We start from the raw sequence: 15839 nt of genomic DNA on the forward strand, positions 1-15839 counted from the left end.
GCCATTCAAGCCACATGGGTTGCCTCTTAAAATAAACCCCCCCTTCAAATGAAGACTGGAAAAGAAAAATGACGACTCTTCAGTGAGATCAACTCCACGGCTCAAAGCTCTTTTGGGATCATTATATCAGGTTTTGTTCAACACCGGCAGCCTTTTAAGATCCCTATCAAATGGCAGACCCAGCACAGATGTTGCCACTTTGTGAAGATGATAATGTACAGTTGTAGTATTGAGAGGTTGAAGCTGTGGTAATCCTTACACTCGTCGGTCTGCTTCAGTGTCCTCCTATAGGACAGCTTGTTAGACGTCCGACATTCAGACACTCTGGTTAGATCCTGACGCCAGCTTCAAATACACCACAATAATATTGGGATATTTGTGCATCTCCTGCCTTTGCTCCATTACTGCGCATTCTAAATTTGTTTGATGGCTTAATATCACCAGGAGAATAAAAGCTGTTTAAGTTTTGCAGTGTGTCGATTTACATTAAACTACTGTAATCACAATCATTAATCAAATAAGGCATTATTTTAGTGTGTGCGTAATACCTTCACCGTTCTCTGCCACACACACAAATGATGTTCACAAACAGGCGCAGAAAACACTGACCAAACAGCTGCATTAACAGTGAGCTTCACCAGAATTAATTAGTTAATGAGATGATTCATGAACATTTCACATCTAATCAGAGAGGATGATAGCTACAGACACAATTACACCCAAACAGGAATATCAGGCCATTTTGGAAGAGTTTGTTCAACTATTTTTTTTTTTCTCTTCTGAAAAAAGCAAAAACAAAAATATCAAAACGTAACATTGTGCCCATAGCTACTCTCATGCTTAGGGTTGAGAACACAATTGTTGCCGTGGGCGGTATTATGCAAATCACTTAGACGTCCACCCACGACTGTGTCCTGGAAACAACACACACTGGAGATGATTTTTGAAGCCATGAACCCTCACAGCCCACATATGTCTCTGCATGAATTACCTACGCTGGTAATTCCCTTCCAATAACATGCATGCACAAGAACTCCTCACGGTGCTCAGTTAAAGCCTTTTTAAATCTATGCATTAAAAAAAAATGTCCTATCAAAGATGTAGAAGTCCACACACACACACACACACACACACACACACACACGGCTGGGTATGTGACCACTTGAGATTGTACGCTTCGGTAGGGTAGCAGAAAATGAGGTTTCAAATCTAGCCTAAACTGACAGAATACCGTATTACATATGAATCATGATTTACTGAGACGAGGTAGGCAAAGTGATGACAGCTGACTGAGGGCCTGGGCCGGTTCTGACCGTGTTACATTCACTTTAAATCATGCAGAAGCAGGACCGGTTCTGACCGTGTTACATTCACTTTAAATCATGCAGAAGCAGGACCGGTTCTGACCGTGTTACATTCACTTTAAATCATGCAGAAGCAGGACCGGTTCTGACCGTGTTACATTCACTTTAAATCATGCAGAAGCAGGACCGGTTCTGACCGTGTTACATTCACTTTAAATCATACAGAAGCAGGACCGGTTCTGACCGTGTTACATTCACTTTAAATCATGCAGAAGCAGGACCGGTTCTGACCGTGTTACATTCACTTTAAATCATACAGAAGCAGGACCGGTTCTGCATGCATTTGGTTCAGCCAGCTACTCTCCAAACAACAAGCATGACACCTTGCAAGAGGAACAAGAGTAAATGGGACACCTAATTACAGCATCAATTCATTAATGCAATTACAAGCAAGAATGAATTGTTTCATTAGCTGGCTGGTCATAGCTATAAATCATAACATTAGGAGCACTGGCCTGCAATCAGTTTTAAAAAGAGCAGCTGAACTTTAAAAGGAAGAAATAAAACAGATTGGGCAGCATTAGGTAATCCAATCTTTAAAAATCCATAGTGTAATAGTCCTGAATGTGTCTCCTATACACAACAGCGGTAAGTGCCAATAATGTCGCCCGGTGCTAATGCTAACTTGAAGCCCAAGTCTCAGTCAGGGCTAATAGAGTTCCTGTTCTCATTTTCTCTCAGTAACTATATAACTCGCACACTTTGGTTTGTACATGAGCCTTCATTCTGGTTGTGTAACACTACGACGTGCTCCAGACACTTTCCTAACCACTACTGTAGGACAAGAGCTGAACAGCGTGGAGGAGTGGAGATCTCTGATCGAGACCACGGTGCTTTCATCATCTTAACTGCTGCCCAGCCCACCTACAGGAGGCGGAGCTACACGCTCGTCTAAGGAAGGGGGGTAGAAGGCACAGCCAACTCACCTTTGAGGGGCAATGCAACAGGCCCGGCAGGAGAAGGTTTGATGGGCGTCGCCGGTTCTACAGGTGGAGGTGCAGAAGAGCCCACGTGTTCAGGAGCTGGCTGTGGTGTCGGAGAGATTATGGGGTTAAAGGGTGGAGGTACAGGCAACAGAGGCGGAGGAGGAGGAGTTGGGGTTGATGGTGTCTGTTGTGGGCCCGATGCCTCCCTCATCCGGTTGATGACATTCTCGGATAGCTGTGGGGGGAAAAGCGTGTTTCCGCGTTAAATATAGGTCATCTTTTGTATAGCACCTTTCATATCCAGAACCAAGCCAAAGCTGTTCACGAAAACAAACAACGAAGAAAAAGAAAAATGAATTTTAAAATAAATAAAATTAACAAATTCTATTTTTACATTTATTTAAAAATAAATACATTTGTGCCTGAGATTGATCACTCAAGCCTTCTATAACTTTAGAATAAAGTGTGTGTGTGTATGTTGGGGGGGTCAGGGACATGATGCTAATATTAGAAAGCAAAATGGCCAGATATCATTAACACTTGAATGGTCTAGAAAGTGGCTATAATATATAGAAAGTTGCTATAACAAAATAGAAAAATATTTATAAATACTTTGTTACCAAATGCACTGCTCTTGACCACAATGACATATCAGTGCTTGTTTTGAATTTTGAATCACTACCTCTATGGTTACATTTTTAATTGTTGTGGTTTGTAGTAAATAAAGTTTTTTTAACCAACACCTAAAATATATATATATAAATATATTTATACAGTAAATCACTGAAACAACAATATCTACACAATGTTTTTCTTTTTCCCTTGTTGCTATGAAATGTATGACAACGTGACCTTCAGCATGGCTTCTGCTCGTAGATGTCAGGGCTGAAACGTGTGTTTGGGACGTGGTAACTTCACCTTTACGTGCTACTGGTTCATGTGCACACACCAAAGCACAGACACACAACACTACAGGCTGTGTGGTGGGCTTGTTGCACCTGTCTTCATTAAGGGTCATCTGATTCTAAATGTAACCATGTCCCTGGGACACTGGCAATGTCAAAGTAGCGTCCGTGCACTAGTAGCGTCCCTACGGAGTGAAGGGAGTGACACGGTGTGTGTCTGTATTTGTGTCCAGCGCCTCTGCACGTGGACGCGGCGCGCGCCCCCCACGGGCTAGTCAGCTAGCGTGTTAGCTTGGACAAGCGGCTCCCCCGGTTATATTTAAGTTAAAAAACGGGGAAACAGGTCGAGGTAGTTGTAAACACAACAGCGACGACTTTTAAGTCGGTGAAAAAAATACGTTTGTGAGTGTTTTTGAGTGGACCCGTCACTCACCCGTATGCCCTTCACGACCGTTACGTTATCGTTCTCGTCTGACTCGAAAGACACGCGGCGCGTGCTGCTGCCGCCTCCCATTTCTGACGAATAAAGAACTTAAACACACTTCGGCTACTTCATGAGTTTATAAACTGTTTTCATGAACCACGAATTACACGGGACATCTGTTGCTCGTACACCGGAGTTGCCTGGACGTTCGGGCCACACGTTTCCGACGTGACGCGCGACGCTTCCGCCCAGAGCCCCGCCCCTCTTAGCGGAGCGGTTGTGCGCGCGCGCGTCTGAAACGCGCTCGTGACACCCGGGGACTCCGGCTTCTGAGCGCTCGCGCAAGATCCGCCGCCCGAGGTCGGGACACATGGAGCCCCTATTACAGTAAGGTCGCGCTTGTTTGGCCACTGTGTGCATATGGGTACGTGAAAGCTTTCACGTGGCTTCTGTAGGCGGATTTTATACGGGATTTTATGCACCCGTATGCCCAAAAAAGATCAGAACATGGACATCAATTATTAATTGTTTATTGCTTCCTTTATTTAAAAGACGGGACATAAAGTATGGGAATTCCACATTACTTGCTTTGAAAATTATTTTAAACCGCGCAATAAAAAAAAAACAAGTCTACTTCATTTGACAATCTTAAAGTTTATACTACCCAATCATAAAGAATGTCCTACACGGAAAAAAACCCTGAAAGTTATGATTTGAAATGGAAACATATTTATTTGTTTCTTTTTTTTATTCTACATTGCACTACGAACAGTGTGCTGATGCTTTGTTGGGATGTCACAGAGCAGATATAGTGTGAACTGTGGCAGGATCACGTAGCTTAAATGGAATTTGCACCAAATTTCTTTCTTCTCTTGTAGACCCACATTTTTGATAATCTCAAAAGCAAATACCAATTTGGGAGGAGGTTCTAAAGGAGCTCGTAGTTTATAAATTGGAATTAAGCGTTGAGCCAAAATTAGACTACGTTCTGCAGGGCCGCTGAAAGTTTGTCCTACTCCGAGACCTTACAATTCACACATACTTTGTCATCATTAGTGCAGTTTGCAGATTTGATGTTGAATGTTTTACCAACACCATTTATTTATTTGTTTGTTTTTATTATTATTGTAAGTTCACCCCAAATGAACTACAGTGATGTCAGTAACGCGTTACTTAGTAACGCGTTACTCTAATCTTACCACTTTTTTCGGTAACGAGTAATATAACGCGCTACTATTTCCAGTCCAGTAATCAGATTAAAGTTACTTATCCAAATAACTGTGCGTTACTATTTTTATTTTCCCTAGTAAAATATATATATTTTTGCTTTCTTCTTGGCTCAGTTCTACTTTTGCGCCTGACCGTAGCGCTCGACTCCGCACGCTGCGCGCGACCCTGTGAGAGCGCGAGCGCGTTTTACATGTCATTCTGTGCAGTGTCCTCCCGTAACGATGTGTGGTAGTATAAAGAAACACCCCTCAAAAACAGGGGAATGAACATTTACATGAAGAATTTTAATGTTGCACTGTGTTCCACGTTTGAAAAGTGCTGGAATTTTGACTAACGTCGCCTACTTTAAAATGCTTGAAATTGTAATGGTATTTCGTTTCACAAGCTGTCTGTCTGAACAGGTGTGGGTTTCCCGAAACGTACGTTTCATACGAGGTTACGAAGTACTTGGCGCTACGAACGTTTCGGGAAACCCACCCCAGTTCGCTTGTATTACGTTTACAAATAAATTTACAAATAATACCGCGCAGCTACACAAACGTAATGTCAGGAGATACTGTAGCGACTACTACTCCTCCTTTAAGTGACACTGTGGGGGCGGAGCCTGCGCGCGCCAGGGTTGCGTTATCAATAAAGTTTCCCTCCTCGGGATTTTTGGATTAAGCAGTTTCTGCCTCGGCGAACCTGCTTCAATACATTGTTACTGTTAAAAATGCACTTCCAATAAAGTGAGTATTGGAAAAATTTATTTTGCTGCTGAATGTAACTACTAAAGTAACTTGTAATCTAACGTAGTTACTTTTAAAATCAAGTAATATGTAACGTAACTAAGTTACTTTTAAAAGGAGTAATCAGTAATCAGTAATCGGATTACTTTCTCAAGGTAACTTAGCCATCACTGATGAACTAGGTCTACACTTTGATAAATAAGTGAAGCTGGAACACTTCAGATATGATATTTTTAGTCTTATCTTTTTGTTATGCATGAAATCTTTTAAACAAATTTTAAGAAATGAGCCTCCATTGGTACTACATCAGTGAGGTGGAGGTCAACCTTAATGACTCACATAAAATGACTCTTGGGGAAAAAAAAAACAAAAAAACAGCTTGGAAAACATGGTCGTTGGTATTTTGATTTAGGAAAATGCTTTCCATATTAGAAGAGAACCGAACTAACACCCGAGACCACTATTGCAACCTGTCTGTGGTTATTGTTCAATAATAAACACCCAGTGTGAATGGTGACTCATAGTCCATTCAAACTATAGCCTTACATAAGATATTGAGGTTAACCTTTAACATAAACGTGCATTTTAAAATGTTACAAACTTTCAAAAGCAGAAGAAAACACTTTCTGCATGAGAGGAGAATGCAAGCTAATGGAGCCAACAGAGACGAAGGGCTGAAGATACAGCCGACATGGTGACAGGACCTAAGAAACAGGCTGTGCTCACGGACGGGAGAATCATAGCATTTGGCTGAACAGGCATCTTATGTTTGAGTTCCCATACTGACATGTAGATCTGTAGAAACCTCCAGGTAATGTAGTGAATGGTGTGCAAGTGCTTTGTGGAGTGCGGAGTTCTGGTCCGCCCTGGCAGAGTGCAGACGAGACCTCAGACCTCAGAGTGCATCTGTTCCGTACACACAGCCGGAGGGTGTATTTCTGATGCCTCGTGCACCGGAGCAGATGTGCTGCAGCAGGGCGAGCCCTCGTGCCTTTACAAAACGGCCGCGGTGGGAAACGAGGCGCATCCGCGGCGTATCTGTCTGCGAGCAGGCCTGTTTGGATCCACGGAGCCGTGCAAGGTCGAATCGCAGCCGCAGCGTTATCGCGCGATCGGCTTACCCGCGGCCCCCGGAAGAAGTGCAGAGGCGGGACAGGAGGGGGCGCTGGAGTGTGGCTGAGGGCATCGCAGCAGCATGGCCAATTTGACTTGTAGCACCAGTCTGAGAGTCCTACTATCAGCTCATTAGATTCTCAGAGCAAGTTTTTTCCCCCCACACACCTTTGCATGCAGCTAATCCTGGCTGCCAAAACGCTGTGGACCATTAGCTTGTCAAGTGGACATGACTCGTCTGCATAATGTCAGTTTGAAGATTTATTACCAACGTAGTTCACTCACCCAGGGTTCACCTCCAGATGTGAAGTAGTACATCAAATAACCATAATACACCTCTTCACTTGATCTGAACCGTCACTTGTTGTCATATTTATCGAGGTGTGGCCAGAAAAATGTCCTACACGATATGACCTTGTATCTTATGACCTTGAATTATAAAAGCCCCACAATTACCTGATTATTTGTAGCCATCAATGACAACATCTTGTTTGATGGTATCACGACATTTAAAAAATGATTTGATTTGCATGATTTGTAATTATGTGATTTGCAAACCTGTATTTTTGTCAGATCCTGTATTTTTTTTGGTTAAAGTAAATATAGTAAATATAATTTAGTGTAGATGTTTATTTATAACAAAAGAACCGAAAGTCTTTATTTTGTATCAGAGCATCCCAGTGTCCTAGATGATATTCCTGGGCCTGTTTTGTTAAGGCATCCTGCCCAGGAATGACAACAACAAAATCATATTCGGCTTTACACTTGACTGGCCTTTAGTACAATGCAGTACTAAATACCCAGAGTGCACAGACGTCCTACAGCGACTCCATAAGGTTCCTTTGATCTAAGTTTCAGAACCACTGTTGGTGAATGCAGAGAGGAGACTCAGTTGTGAGTACTGGAGAGTAGATTAGCTGGAGTGATGGACCATTGGCTGTAAAAAAAACGCTGATAAGAACTCCAAAAATAAATGTGGCTCAAGCAGCTAAAGACGAAAAAAAGAGTCCAAAACTTTAGGTTTCTTTTAGAGGGAAGCACAAAGATTGCCCACTTTGTAATCTCTACCGTCGGAGGATCCATCACTCAGAGCGGAAACTGCCACATCGACCCTCTGAGCCAGGATCAATGCTCCTCTCTCTTGAGTTTGTTGGAGCAGAGATTGTCAAGAGATGCTGAGGAGAAGGTTCACTGCCCACTGCACAGTGCACACTGCCAAATGCAGAGGAACGGGCAAAAAAACACAAACAATTAATTAGACTTGCTCCGTTTGGATAGTCTGTGTGTGTGTGTGTGTGTGTGTGTGTGTGTGTGTGTGTGTGTGTGTGTGTGTGTGTGTGTGTGTGTGTGTGTGTGTGAGAGAGAGAGAGAGAGAGAGAGGATGATTCCAAGGAGCAACTGCAGTGTACTGCAGTAAAACATATAGAAGTAGTCAAAATTGCAGCAGAGTGCACAAGGTTGCCAGAGAAACAGGACATGTTGGAGGCACCTCATTTACAAGCAATGTACTTCTGAAATTCCAGAAGGTAGAACCAGTTTATATAAAGCAGTTGTTTAAATAAAAAATAATAATTCCACGGTGTTATACAGTTCAAGAGTGTAGATGAGTGCCCACTTTCATAAAATATCTTAAGTTTTTTCCCTTGAGTATTAAGGAGTATTTTTGTTTAACCAAGCGAATTATTTAAGACAACAGCATAAAAGACCTCAAACGCAACACTTAACTAAAGGAAAACGGTGAGGGATTTATTACAGCGCGTGAGGTTTGGTTGCAGTAACGTTCCACTGTTTCCATGACAGCATTTTCTCATTACGGAAGAACCTGTCACTGGTGAAACCGTAGACTTTATATACAGTCTTGTGTTTAAAGTCTGTGTGCAAAACACCTAATGCTATTAAACGTGAGGATTTGAGTTTGGAGAGTCCAGTTTTTGAGTGAATAGTAAAAAAAAAAAAAAAGAAAAAAGTAAAAATGGGAAATATGTAAAACAAGACAGTATAATTAGCCATGACAACTACGTCGTGTGGTTAACTAGCGGGGTGAGTCTGCTAGCTGTGGGAGCTCCTACACTGCAAGCAGTGAAACGGCTAAATTTGTAGCTACACAGCTGTTTCCTGACAGGAGGGGTCCACCCCAGCTCAACTGTCAGGCACCACAAAGTTGGTTACGAACACTGGAGCAGATTCAACAGTACTTACTACATTCATTCAAATGGCCTGCTGGTTAACCAGCTGTATATCCAAACACAGGCTATGTGGTTATTAAAAATATAAAAATTCTTTGAAGGCCCGTGTTAACCAGTTGAGTTTAATCTTTGGTATCCTTAAAATATCTGTCAGGGAACTGATAAGGTACTTTATGAAAGACTACAGTTTTTAAGAGATTGCTTAAGAGAAAATGTAGGGTTGTATGATCCTTTCTCTTAAGAAAAACCTTAAGGTCAAAGTTACATTTAAACACACTTAAATGTAAGGAGTAGTTAATAGACAAATCTATGTAAGATATTTTATATAACTGGGCACTGATCATTTCCCTTAGCAATAATCTTTGCCATAGTTACCACTGGCCACACAAACAGACTTATACCATCTTATACCATCGTATATACCAGACTTATATATCAATACTGTAAATATAGCAAGTCACTTTTTGGGTATATAAGAGATTTCTTAGTTTTCACTTTATTATGATTGATTAAGGTTAGATTAATGGGTAAAAATGGCACATATATTGAGAGGGAGGCATCTGACACACCATCAGTGAATGCACTGACGACACCATAGGTCGGTTTGATTCAGCTCAGCCCGATGGGTCTGGGGAGTGGGTGTGTGCAGGTCGCACTCGCTCCAGACACTAAAGACAAGACTACGCATTCACATTAGGCATCAGCGCCGGAAGTTCTGAGTTATGGCGTTCAGACTGTGTAACATGCCGGCCAAATTTGAGCTTTTGATGGAGTGTCTCACCGCAAATAGGACTGTGTTCAAGTGTGGTGAGGAGGATGAGGAGGGTGAGGAGGATGAGCAAGGGGAGCATACGCTGCATTCTGCTCTCTGTTCTCAGCTATGTGAAGCACTAACATTGGCGTTTTCTGTTTCCCAGAGTTCATTGTGGTTAAAGATGTCAGTGAAAAGGGCATTATGGCGTCCTCATACAAGTAGAGGACGAAGGGTTGAGAGGTTTTTTGTCTGTGAGACGAGGAGAGCACAGTTGACTGTCACAGAAGAGCAGCATCATCACCTGTACCTCTGTGTCCTCACCTTCATCTGGCCACATTTGCTGACTTGGCTTGTGTGGGTCAGAGTTTGCGAGGGCCAGGTCACGAGGTGGATCACAGAGCTGCTGGAGTGACACTTCTATCTTACACCTGTCTCACTGCTGCCCTGTCTCACTGCTGCCCTGTCTTACTGCCGCATGTGTGCCACCTATGCATGCTGCTACTTTGGAGGTGGGTAATAGAAGTTCTACTATTGTCATCACCCCTAGTGACACCAGGTTCAAGGCTGTGGACTATGAGGAGGTCCAACACGCCCAGAAGGCCTATATAGAGCTCTCCTGCATGTGGGTGGCTCCAGGAAACAGGAAAAGTGAGCTGAGCAGATACTACACCACACGGGCCTGCGGCTAAAGTGCATCGTGTTGGCTGGACCAGCCTCCAGCTGCACGGTGAGCTGCTGTACTGTGTGTGGGCGGAGCCCCGGAACAGCTGCTGGGGCCGCACAGCCTGAAAAAAACTGTGTTGTGTGGGGCGCACAGGCCAGTTGGCATGGGACACTTCAATGTGGGAAAGATGATGAAGTGGGTACAGCAACGAACCTACTGGCCGGGCTGCCACACAGATGTCTTGCTATTTGTGCACATGCACTGTTTCAGCCTCTGTTTCCCAGGATGGACGTTAATGTGGACATCTTGGGTCTTTTTCCTACCACTGATGACAAGAACATCTATGTCCTCTTGTCTAGGAAATATATATAAGTGGCCCAAGGCGAACGTGGTCCCAGAACAGAGCATGGCCGAGCAGCAGGTGGAGGAGTTCTGCTGGTTTGAGCTACCAGAGGAGTTTCACAGTAACTAGGGGAGCAAAGTGTCAGTGGTCATGGCAACGGGCTGGATGTCCAGGAGACTCAGGCTACACAAAGCGATGGTCTTAGGAAAGACAAGGGACTCCGCCTCCACACCACGCATCAGCTCACCAGAAGTTGCCAGGGCAACGCCAGCGCTCACCAGAATTGAGCTTCAGACATGTTCTGTCACAGAAAGTCACTCATCAACCTGCACTGCAGGACGAGACAATGCCCCTAACTCCAGCTGGCGTGGGAGAGCCTTTGTGTGGTGGAGGAGGACCAGGACAGGTGGTGCACCGGGGCTGATCTGCTGTGGTCCACAGAACCGACTTGCCATGTACCGCTACCACAAAGGAGAGGATGTGGCAGGCCAGGAGGAGTGTCCGTGGGCAGGAAGTGGGCCCCCTGTAGAAACTGTGCTGGCCAGAGAGGCTGGCAGACGGGAACTGTGGCTGTGGAGGGCCTGCAGTGTGAGCCATACGCACCTGCTGGCTTCAGATTCCAGCATACCTTGGTGGGATGAGGTGTGTAATTACCTGGCTTGGAATATGGGATATAAATATAAATATATAATAATAATAATAATAATAATAATAATAATAATAATAATAATAATAATAATAATAATAATAACTTCAATTTCAAAATGCTCAAGGACACTTTCCATATATATACACAATTCTTAATATTATTTTGTATTTATTTTTAATGTTTATTTAATATATATTATACATTATATATTAATATTATATATATATATATAATATAATATAATATACGATATTATATATATATATATATATATAATATATATATAATATATAATATATATATATATATTATATATAATATTATATTATTCCATAGATATCTCATCTTTCATAGATATCATATATCATAACTATCTTTTATAGGTATCATATATCTTTTTTTGTGTGTAACTTAAAAAAACAGACAGCGGTACGTTTAAAACTTCATTTCCCATGACAACTTTGCTCTCTCTACCGAACATGCAGATATCTCTCTTCTCATTGGCTGAGACCACCATGCGCGTGGTTGGCGCCTGTGAGGGTGTAGTTCAGCAAAAATGGCAGCCGATACAGGCAGATACAGGAGTGCAGTCTCCAAAAGCAAGGATCCTTCCGGTCTATTAATCTCTGTTATAAGGTAAGCTTCGAGTTTTAAAATAAATGGACGTCGTAATTTCATTTCTGTGATTTTTCGTGCTGGCCCTTTCCCGGGAGAGGTGTTGTTAACGGCCTACAAAAACAAAACAGTGACCATAATCGCTAGCTAGGTTAGCCTAGGCCACAGAAACTCACATCCTGCCGTTTGACAGCTGATGTGAATGTTCACTGGACAGCTGGCTAGGGGGCTCTAAAATATACTTATGGCACCTTTATTAAATAGTGCACAGCACAACTACGTGATATGAAACCGTGGCTAGAAAACTCGATTTATCGCTTGCATTTAACTATACATATATATATATATATATATATATATATATATAATGTGTGTGTGTGTGTGTATGAGTATATATATGTGTGTGTGTGTGTATGAGTATATATATGTGTGTGTGTGTGTGTGAGTATATATATATGTGTGTGTGTGTGTGTGTGTGTGTGTGTGTGTGTGTGTGTGTGTGTGTGTGAGTATATATATGTGTGTGTGTGTGTGTGTGAGTATATATATGTGTGTGTGTGTGTGTGTGTGTGTATGAGTATATATATGTGTGTGTGTGTGTGTGTGTGTGTATATATGAGTATATATGTGAGTGAGTGTGTGTGTGTTTTCAGTCATTTAAGATAATAATGCTTTTGTTGAAGTTATTGTCTTAAGGGATAAACTCAAACTCATGCGTAACACACTCATGATGTTTAATATTTGTTATTTCGTTATTTTTCAATTTGATCTTTGATCTGGCACAATATTCTGAGGGAGACATGGTCATCCTTGAAAACTACAATAGATAGATCAACTCTGAATAAACGATAGCTTAGAGAATAGCTGCACAAATCATTCAGTGGTATCAGTGTTAAACTCCTTTCATTGACCAAAATCAAACTTTTAATTTTTCAGAAATGAGCTATGTGAATGGTTGATAAATGGAGATAATTACTGCTGTTTGAACTTTCAGTGCTGTTTTTTAATTCATGTTTGGTCCACATGTGACAGCATGATGTGCAGGAAAAAAAAAAAACAGCCCTGTAAGCATTTTTTAAGCTCCAGGAAAATTATGTTATTACGGGTCAGTGATGTCCTGCAGCTGTCCTGTGAGCTAGCACAGGACATCACATGTGCAAATGAATGTAAGCCCTTGTGATAATTGAATTAACATTATATTAGGAGCATAGCAGAGTTAAAGTATAGCAGAGCTATTGGTAGCAATATTGCTGTGATGAGTAGAGGGGGATAAAACACAGATTCAGCACTGAGACAGTGAACTCCAACCAAACAACACCCGCGGCACCAGACTTTATATTTCAGCTCTGGCTAACAGAGCATTTGTCTGTGCTGTTGATCATTTGGGCTAAGGTCGTGATACCCGTGCCCTCTTCATCGCAGGACGAAGTGAGCCTGCGGCACTCTGGAGCGGGTCCTTTCATCATGGCCCTAGCATGATGAATATCCTCCTCCTCTTCAAGGTTAGATTAGAGCGTCCCCATAGTCCAGACTCTCCCTCACCTCTCCTGTACCCTCACCTCGCACACACCTTCTCTAGCAGTAACAATCATGCCCAAGGAAGGGAGACTTTGTGTAATGGCAGACGCTCTCTCTCTCTCTCTCTCTCTCTCTCTCTCTCTCTCTCTCTCCCTCTCCCTCTCTCTCTCTCTGTCTCTGTGAGAGTGTGGAGGCTGTAATGAGCTCTGTAGGGAGGCCTTTGCTTTGTCCTCATGAGCTGCGGTGGAGAATAATCAGGACAGCTTCTTTGAGCTCTGGTGTTATCCTTGGCACTCGGCCGTCTGGGACTTGTTGGGTGGCTGTTGTGCCCAGTCATTGCCTGATTTAGAGGACAAGCTTGCTTTACATGAAACAGATAGACTAATTAAAAGTGTTTGTCTAAAATCATCTGCAGTATTTCAAATGCCAGCTAGATGATAATTGATATGAGTGTATATGAAGTGTCCGTATCTTACAGTTTATGAATATTTAAATGGTCAAAACAGAGGCACTTTATCATCAGTAATGTGACATTGTAAAATCCGTCTCAGAACAAACGTGTGGAGCTGTCAGCACAGTCTTAGTATGTTATCTCCACAGGGTCAGTAAAGCTTTGTAATCACGTGACAGGTTGGCCTTGTAATCATGTGACAGGTTGGCCTTGTAATCATGTGACAGGTTGGCCTTGTAATCATGTGACAGGTTGGCTTTGTAATCATGTGACAGGTTGGCCTTATAATCACGTGACAGGTTGGCCTTGTAATCACGTGACAGGTTGGCCTTGTAATCATGTGACAGGTTGGCTTTGTAATCATGTGACAGGTTGGCCTTGTAATCACGTGACAGGTTGGCCTTGTAATCACGTGACAGGTTGGCCTTGTAATCACGTGACAGGTTGGCCTTGTAATCACGTGACAGGTTGGCCTTGTAATCACGTGACCGGTTGGCCTTGTAATCACGTGACCGGTTGGCCTTGTAATCATGTGACAGGTTGGCCTTGTAATCATGTGACAGTTTGGCTTTGTAATCATGTGACAGGTTGACCTTGTAATCACGTGACCGGTTGGCCTTGTAATCACGTGACGAGACCGTTTTCGCCCTGGATTCTGTGTTTTCCGACTCCTCCTCTTCAGAAGCAGACTGTGGTGATCTGGTGTGCTCCTCATGTCCTGTTCTTGCGTCCTGCAGGACCCTGTCAAGCAGCGATGATGTGCAGGACAGGGAGACGGAGAAGAGCCGTCTGGAGGAGGCCTACGAGAAATGTGACCGCGACCTGGATGAGCTCATAGTTCAGCACTACACTGAGCTCACCACTGCCATTCGCACCTACCAGAGCATCACTGAGAGAATCACCAGCTCTCGCAATAAGATCAAGCAGGTGAGGCCCGGCACACCGCAACCTCTCGGACTTCATGACTCCCTTCACTCCTTTGCTCTTTTCCACAGTGTTTATGCTACTTTCTTTTGCAACACGCCTCTCCGTCGTCAGGAGGGCGTCATAACACCTCTGGCTTTCTGATGGGTCGTCCCTGAAGCTTTCTGATGTTTCTGTGGTGACACATCTGTCTGATCATCAGTGATTGCTTCAGTGACAGACACACATACACACACACATACACACACACATACACACACACATACACACACACATACACACACACACACACACACACACACACACACACACACACACACACACACACACACACACACTATCTCTGTCCTTCTCTAGAGAAATTAAGGAAAAGCAGAGCGCTCGGTGTGTTTTGTGGTTAATGTTCTTGATGAGAGATACCAAGGGAACAGCTATCACTCATTATTCTCACACACGTGTTATTCATATTATATTAAACTAGATTCACCTTCATATTATAAAAGATCCTCTTGTGTTAATCTTTAAAGGTGTTGAAGTGATGAATCTTTGTGTTTGTGAGTGGTATGCACTGTCCATGATGGTGTAAATATGAACAAATTATGAATGTGCAGTAAGTATACACTGGCAAATCTATACTATATACTGTACTGCCTCTACTCTGTATTTAACATATTGTAGTGTGCTTGGACACATTAAACATAAATTGTATATAGAAAATACCCATATAATTACATTAACCCAGGTTGTCATTGACAGGATGTTTTTTACATAAATTGGTTGCAGAGGCATTGTAATGCCATTTCTTATTTGAGAATAAATTATGTCAGAGCTGATTTTGCTGTTTGTTAATGTTCTGTGGGTGTGATTGATGTGTTTATGATTTATGTAAAAATCACAGTGAAAGCTGTTACACCCTGTGAGAGGTAATAAAATCTAAGAGACAATAAATATATAAAAAAAACTTTCACAAAATATTGAAAAGCGGTTTAGCATGAATTGCAGGTGATGGAGTTTTCGCGTTAGGGGAATTCTTGCTGGCCTGTTT

General features: G+C 42.6%; 2 protein-coding genes across 7 annotated transcripts in view; one reads left to right on the top strand and one right to left on the bottom strand.

The window, feature by feature from the left end:
- The window catches only part of chchd3a (coiled-coil-helix-coiled-coil-helix domain containing 3a), a 64180-nt gene extending 60309 nt beyond the window's left edge, over positions 1–3871 (bottom strand). The window contains exons 1-2 of one of the 2 annotated variants that reach the window (XM_077005343.1): positions 3629–3869; positions 2291–2525 (exon numbers count right to left, since the gene is read on the bottom strand). In XM_077005343.1, coding sequence (XP_076861458.1) covers positions 2291–2525; positions 3629–3709 — 316 coding nt within the window. In that variant the 5' untranslated portion in view covers positions 3710–3869. Of the gene's footprint in view, positions 1–2290; positions 2526–3628 lie in introns of both variants that reach the window. The other variant, XM_077005342.1, reaches the window with a different exon arrangement.
- Positions 3872–11824: 7953 nt separating this feature from the next.
- Positions 11825–15839, top strand: part of exoc4 (exocyst complex component 4) — a 133658-nt gene continuing 129643 nt past the window's right edge. For all 5 annotated transcript variants that reach the window (XM_077005344.1, XM_077005345.1, XM_077005346.1 and 2 more), the window contains exons 1-2: positions 11825–11922; positions 14608–14797. In XM_077005344.1, coding sequence (XP_076861459.1) covers positions 11843–11922; positions 14608–14797 — 270 coding nt within the window. In that variant the 5' untranslated portion in view covers positions 11825–11842. The remainder of the gene's footprint in view (positions 11923–14607; positions 14798–15839) is intronic.

The sequence above is a fragment of the Brachyhypopomus gauderio genome, chromosome 5, assembly GCF_052324685.1.
Source record: "Brachyhypopomus gauderio isolate BG-103 chromosome 5, BGAUD_0.2, whole genome shotgun sequence".
Lineage (NCBI taxonomy): Eukaryota > Metazoa > Chordata > Actinopteri > Gymnotiformes > Hypopomidae > Brachyhypopomus > Brachyhypopomus gauderio.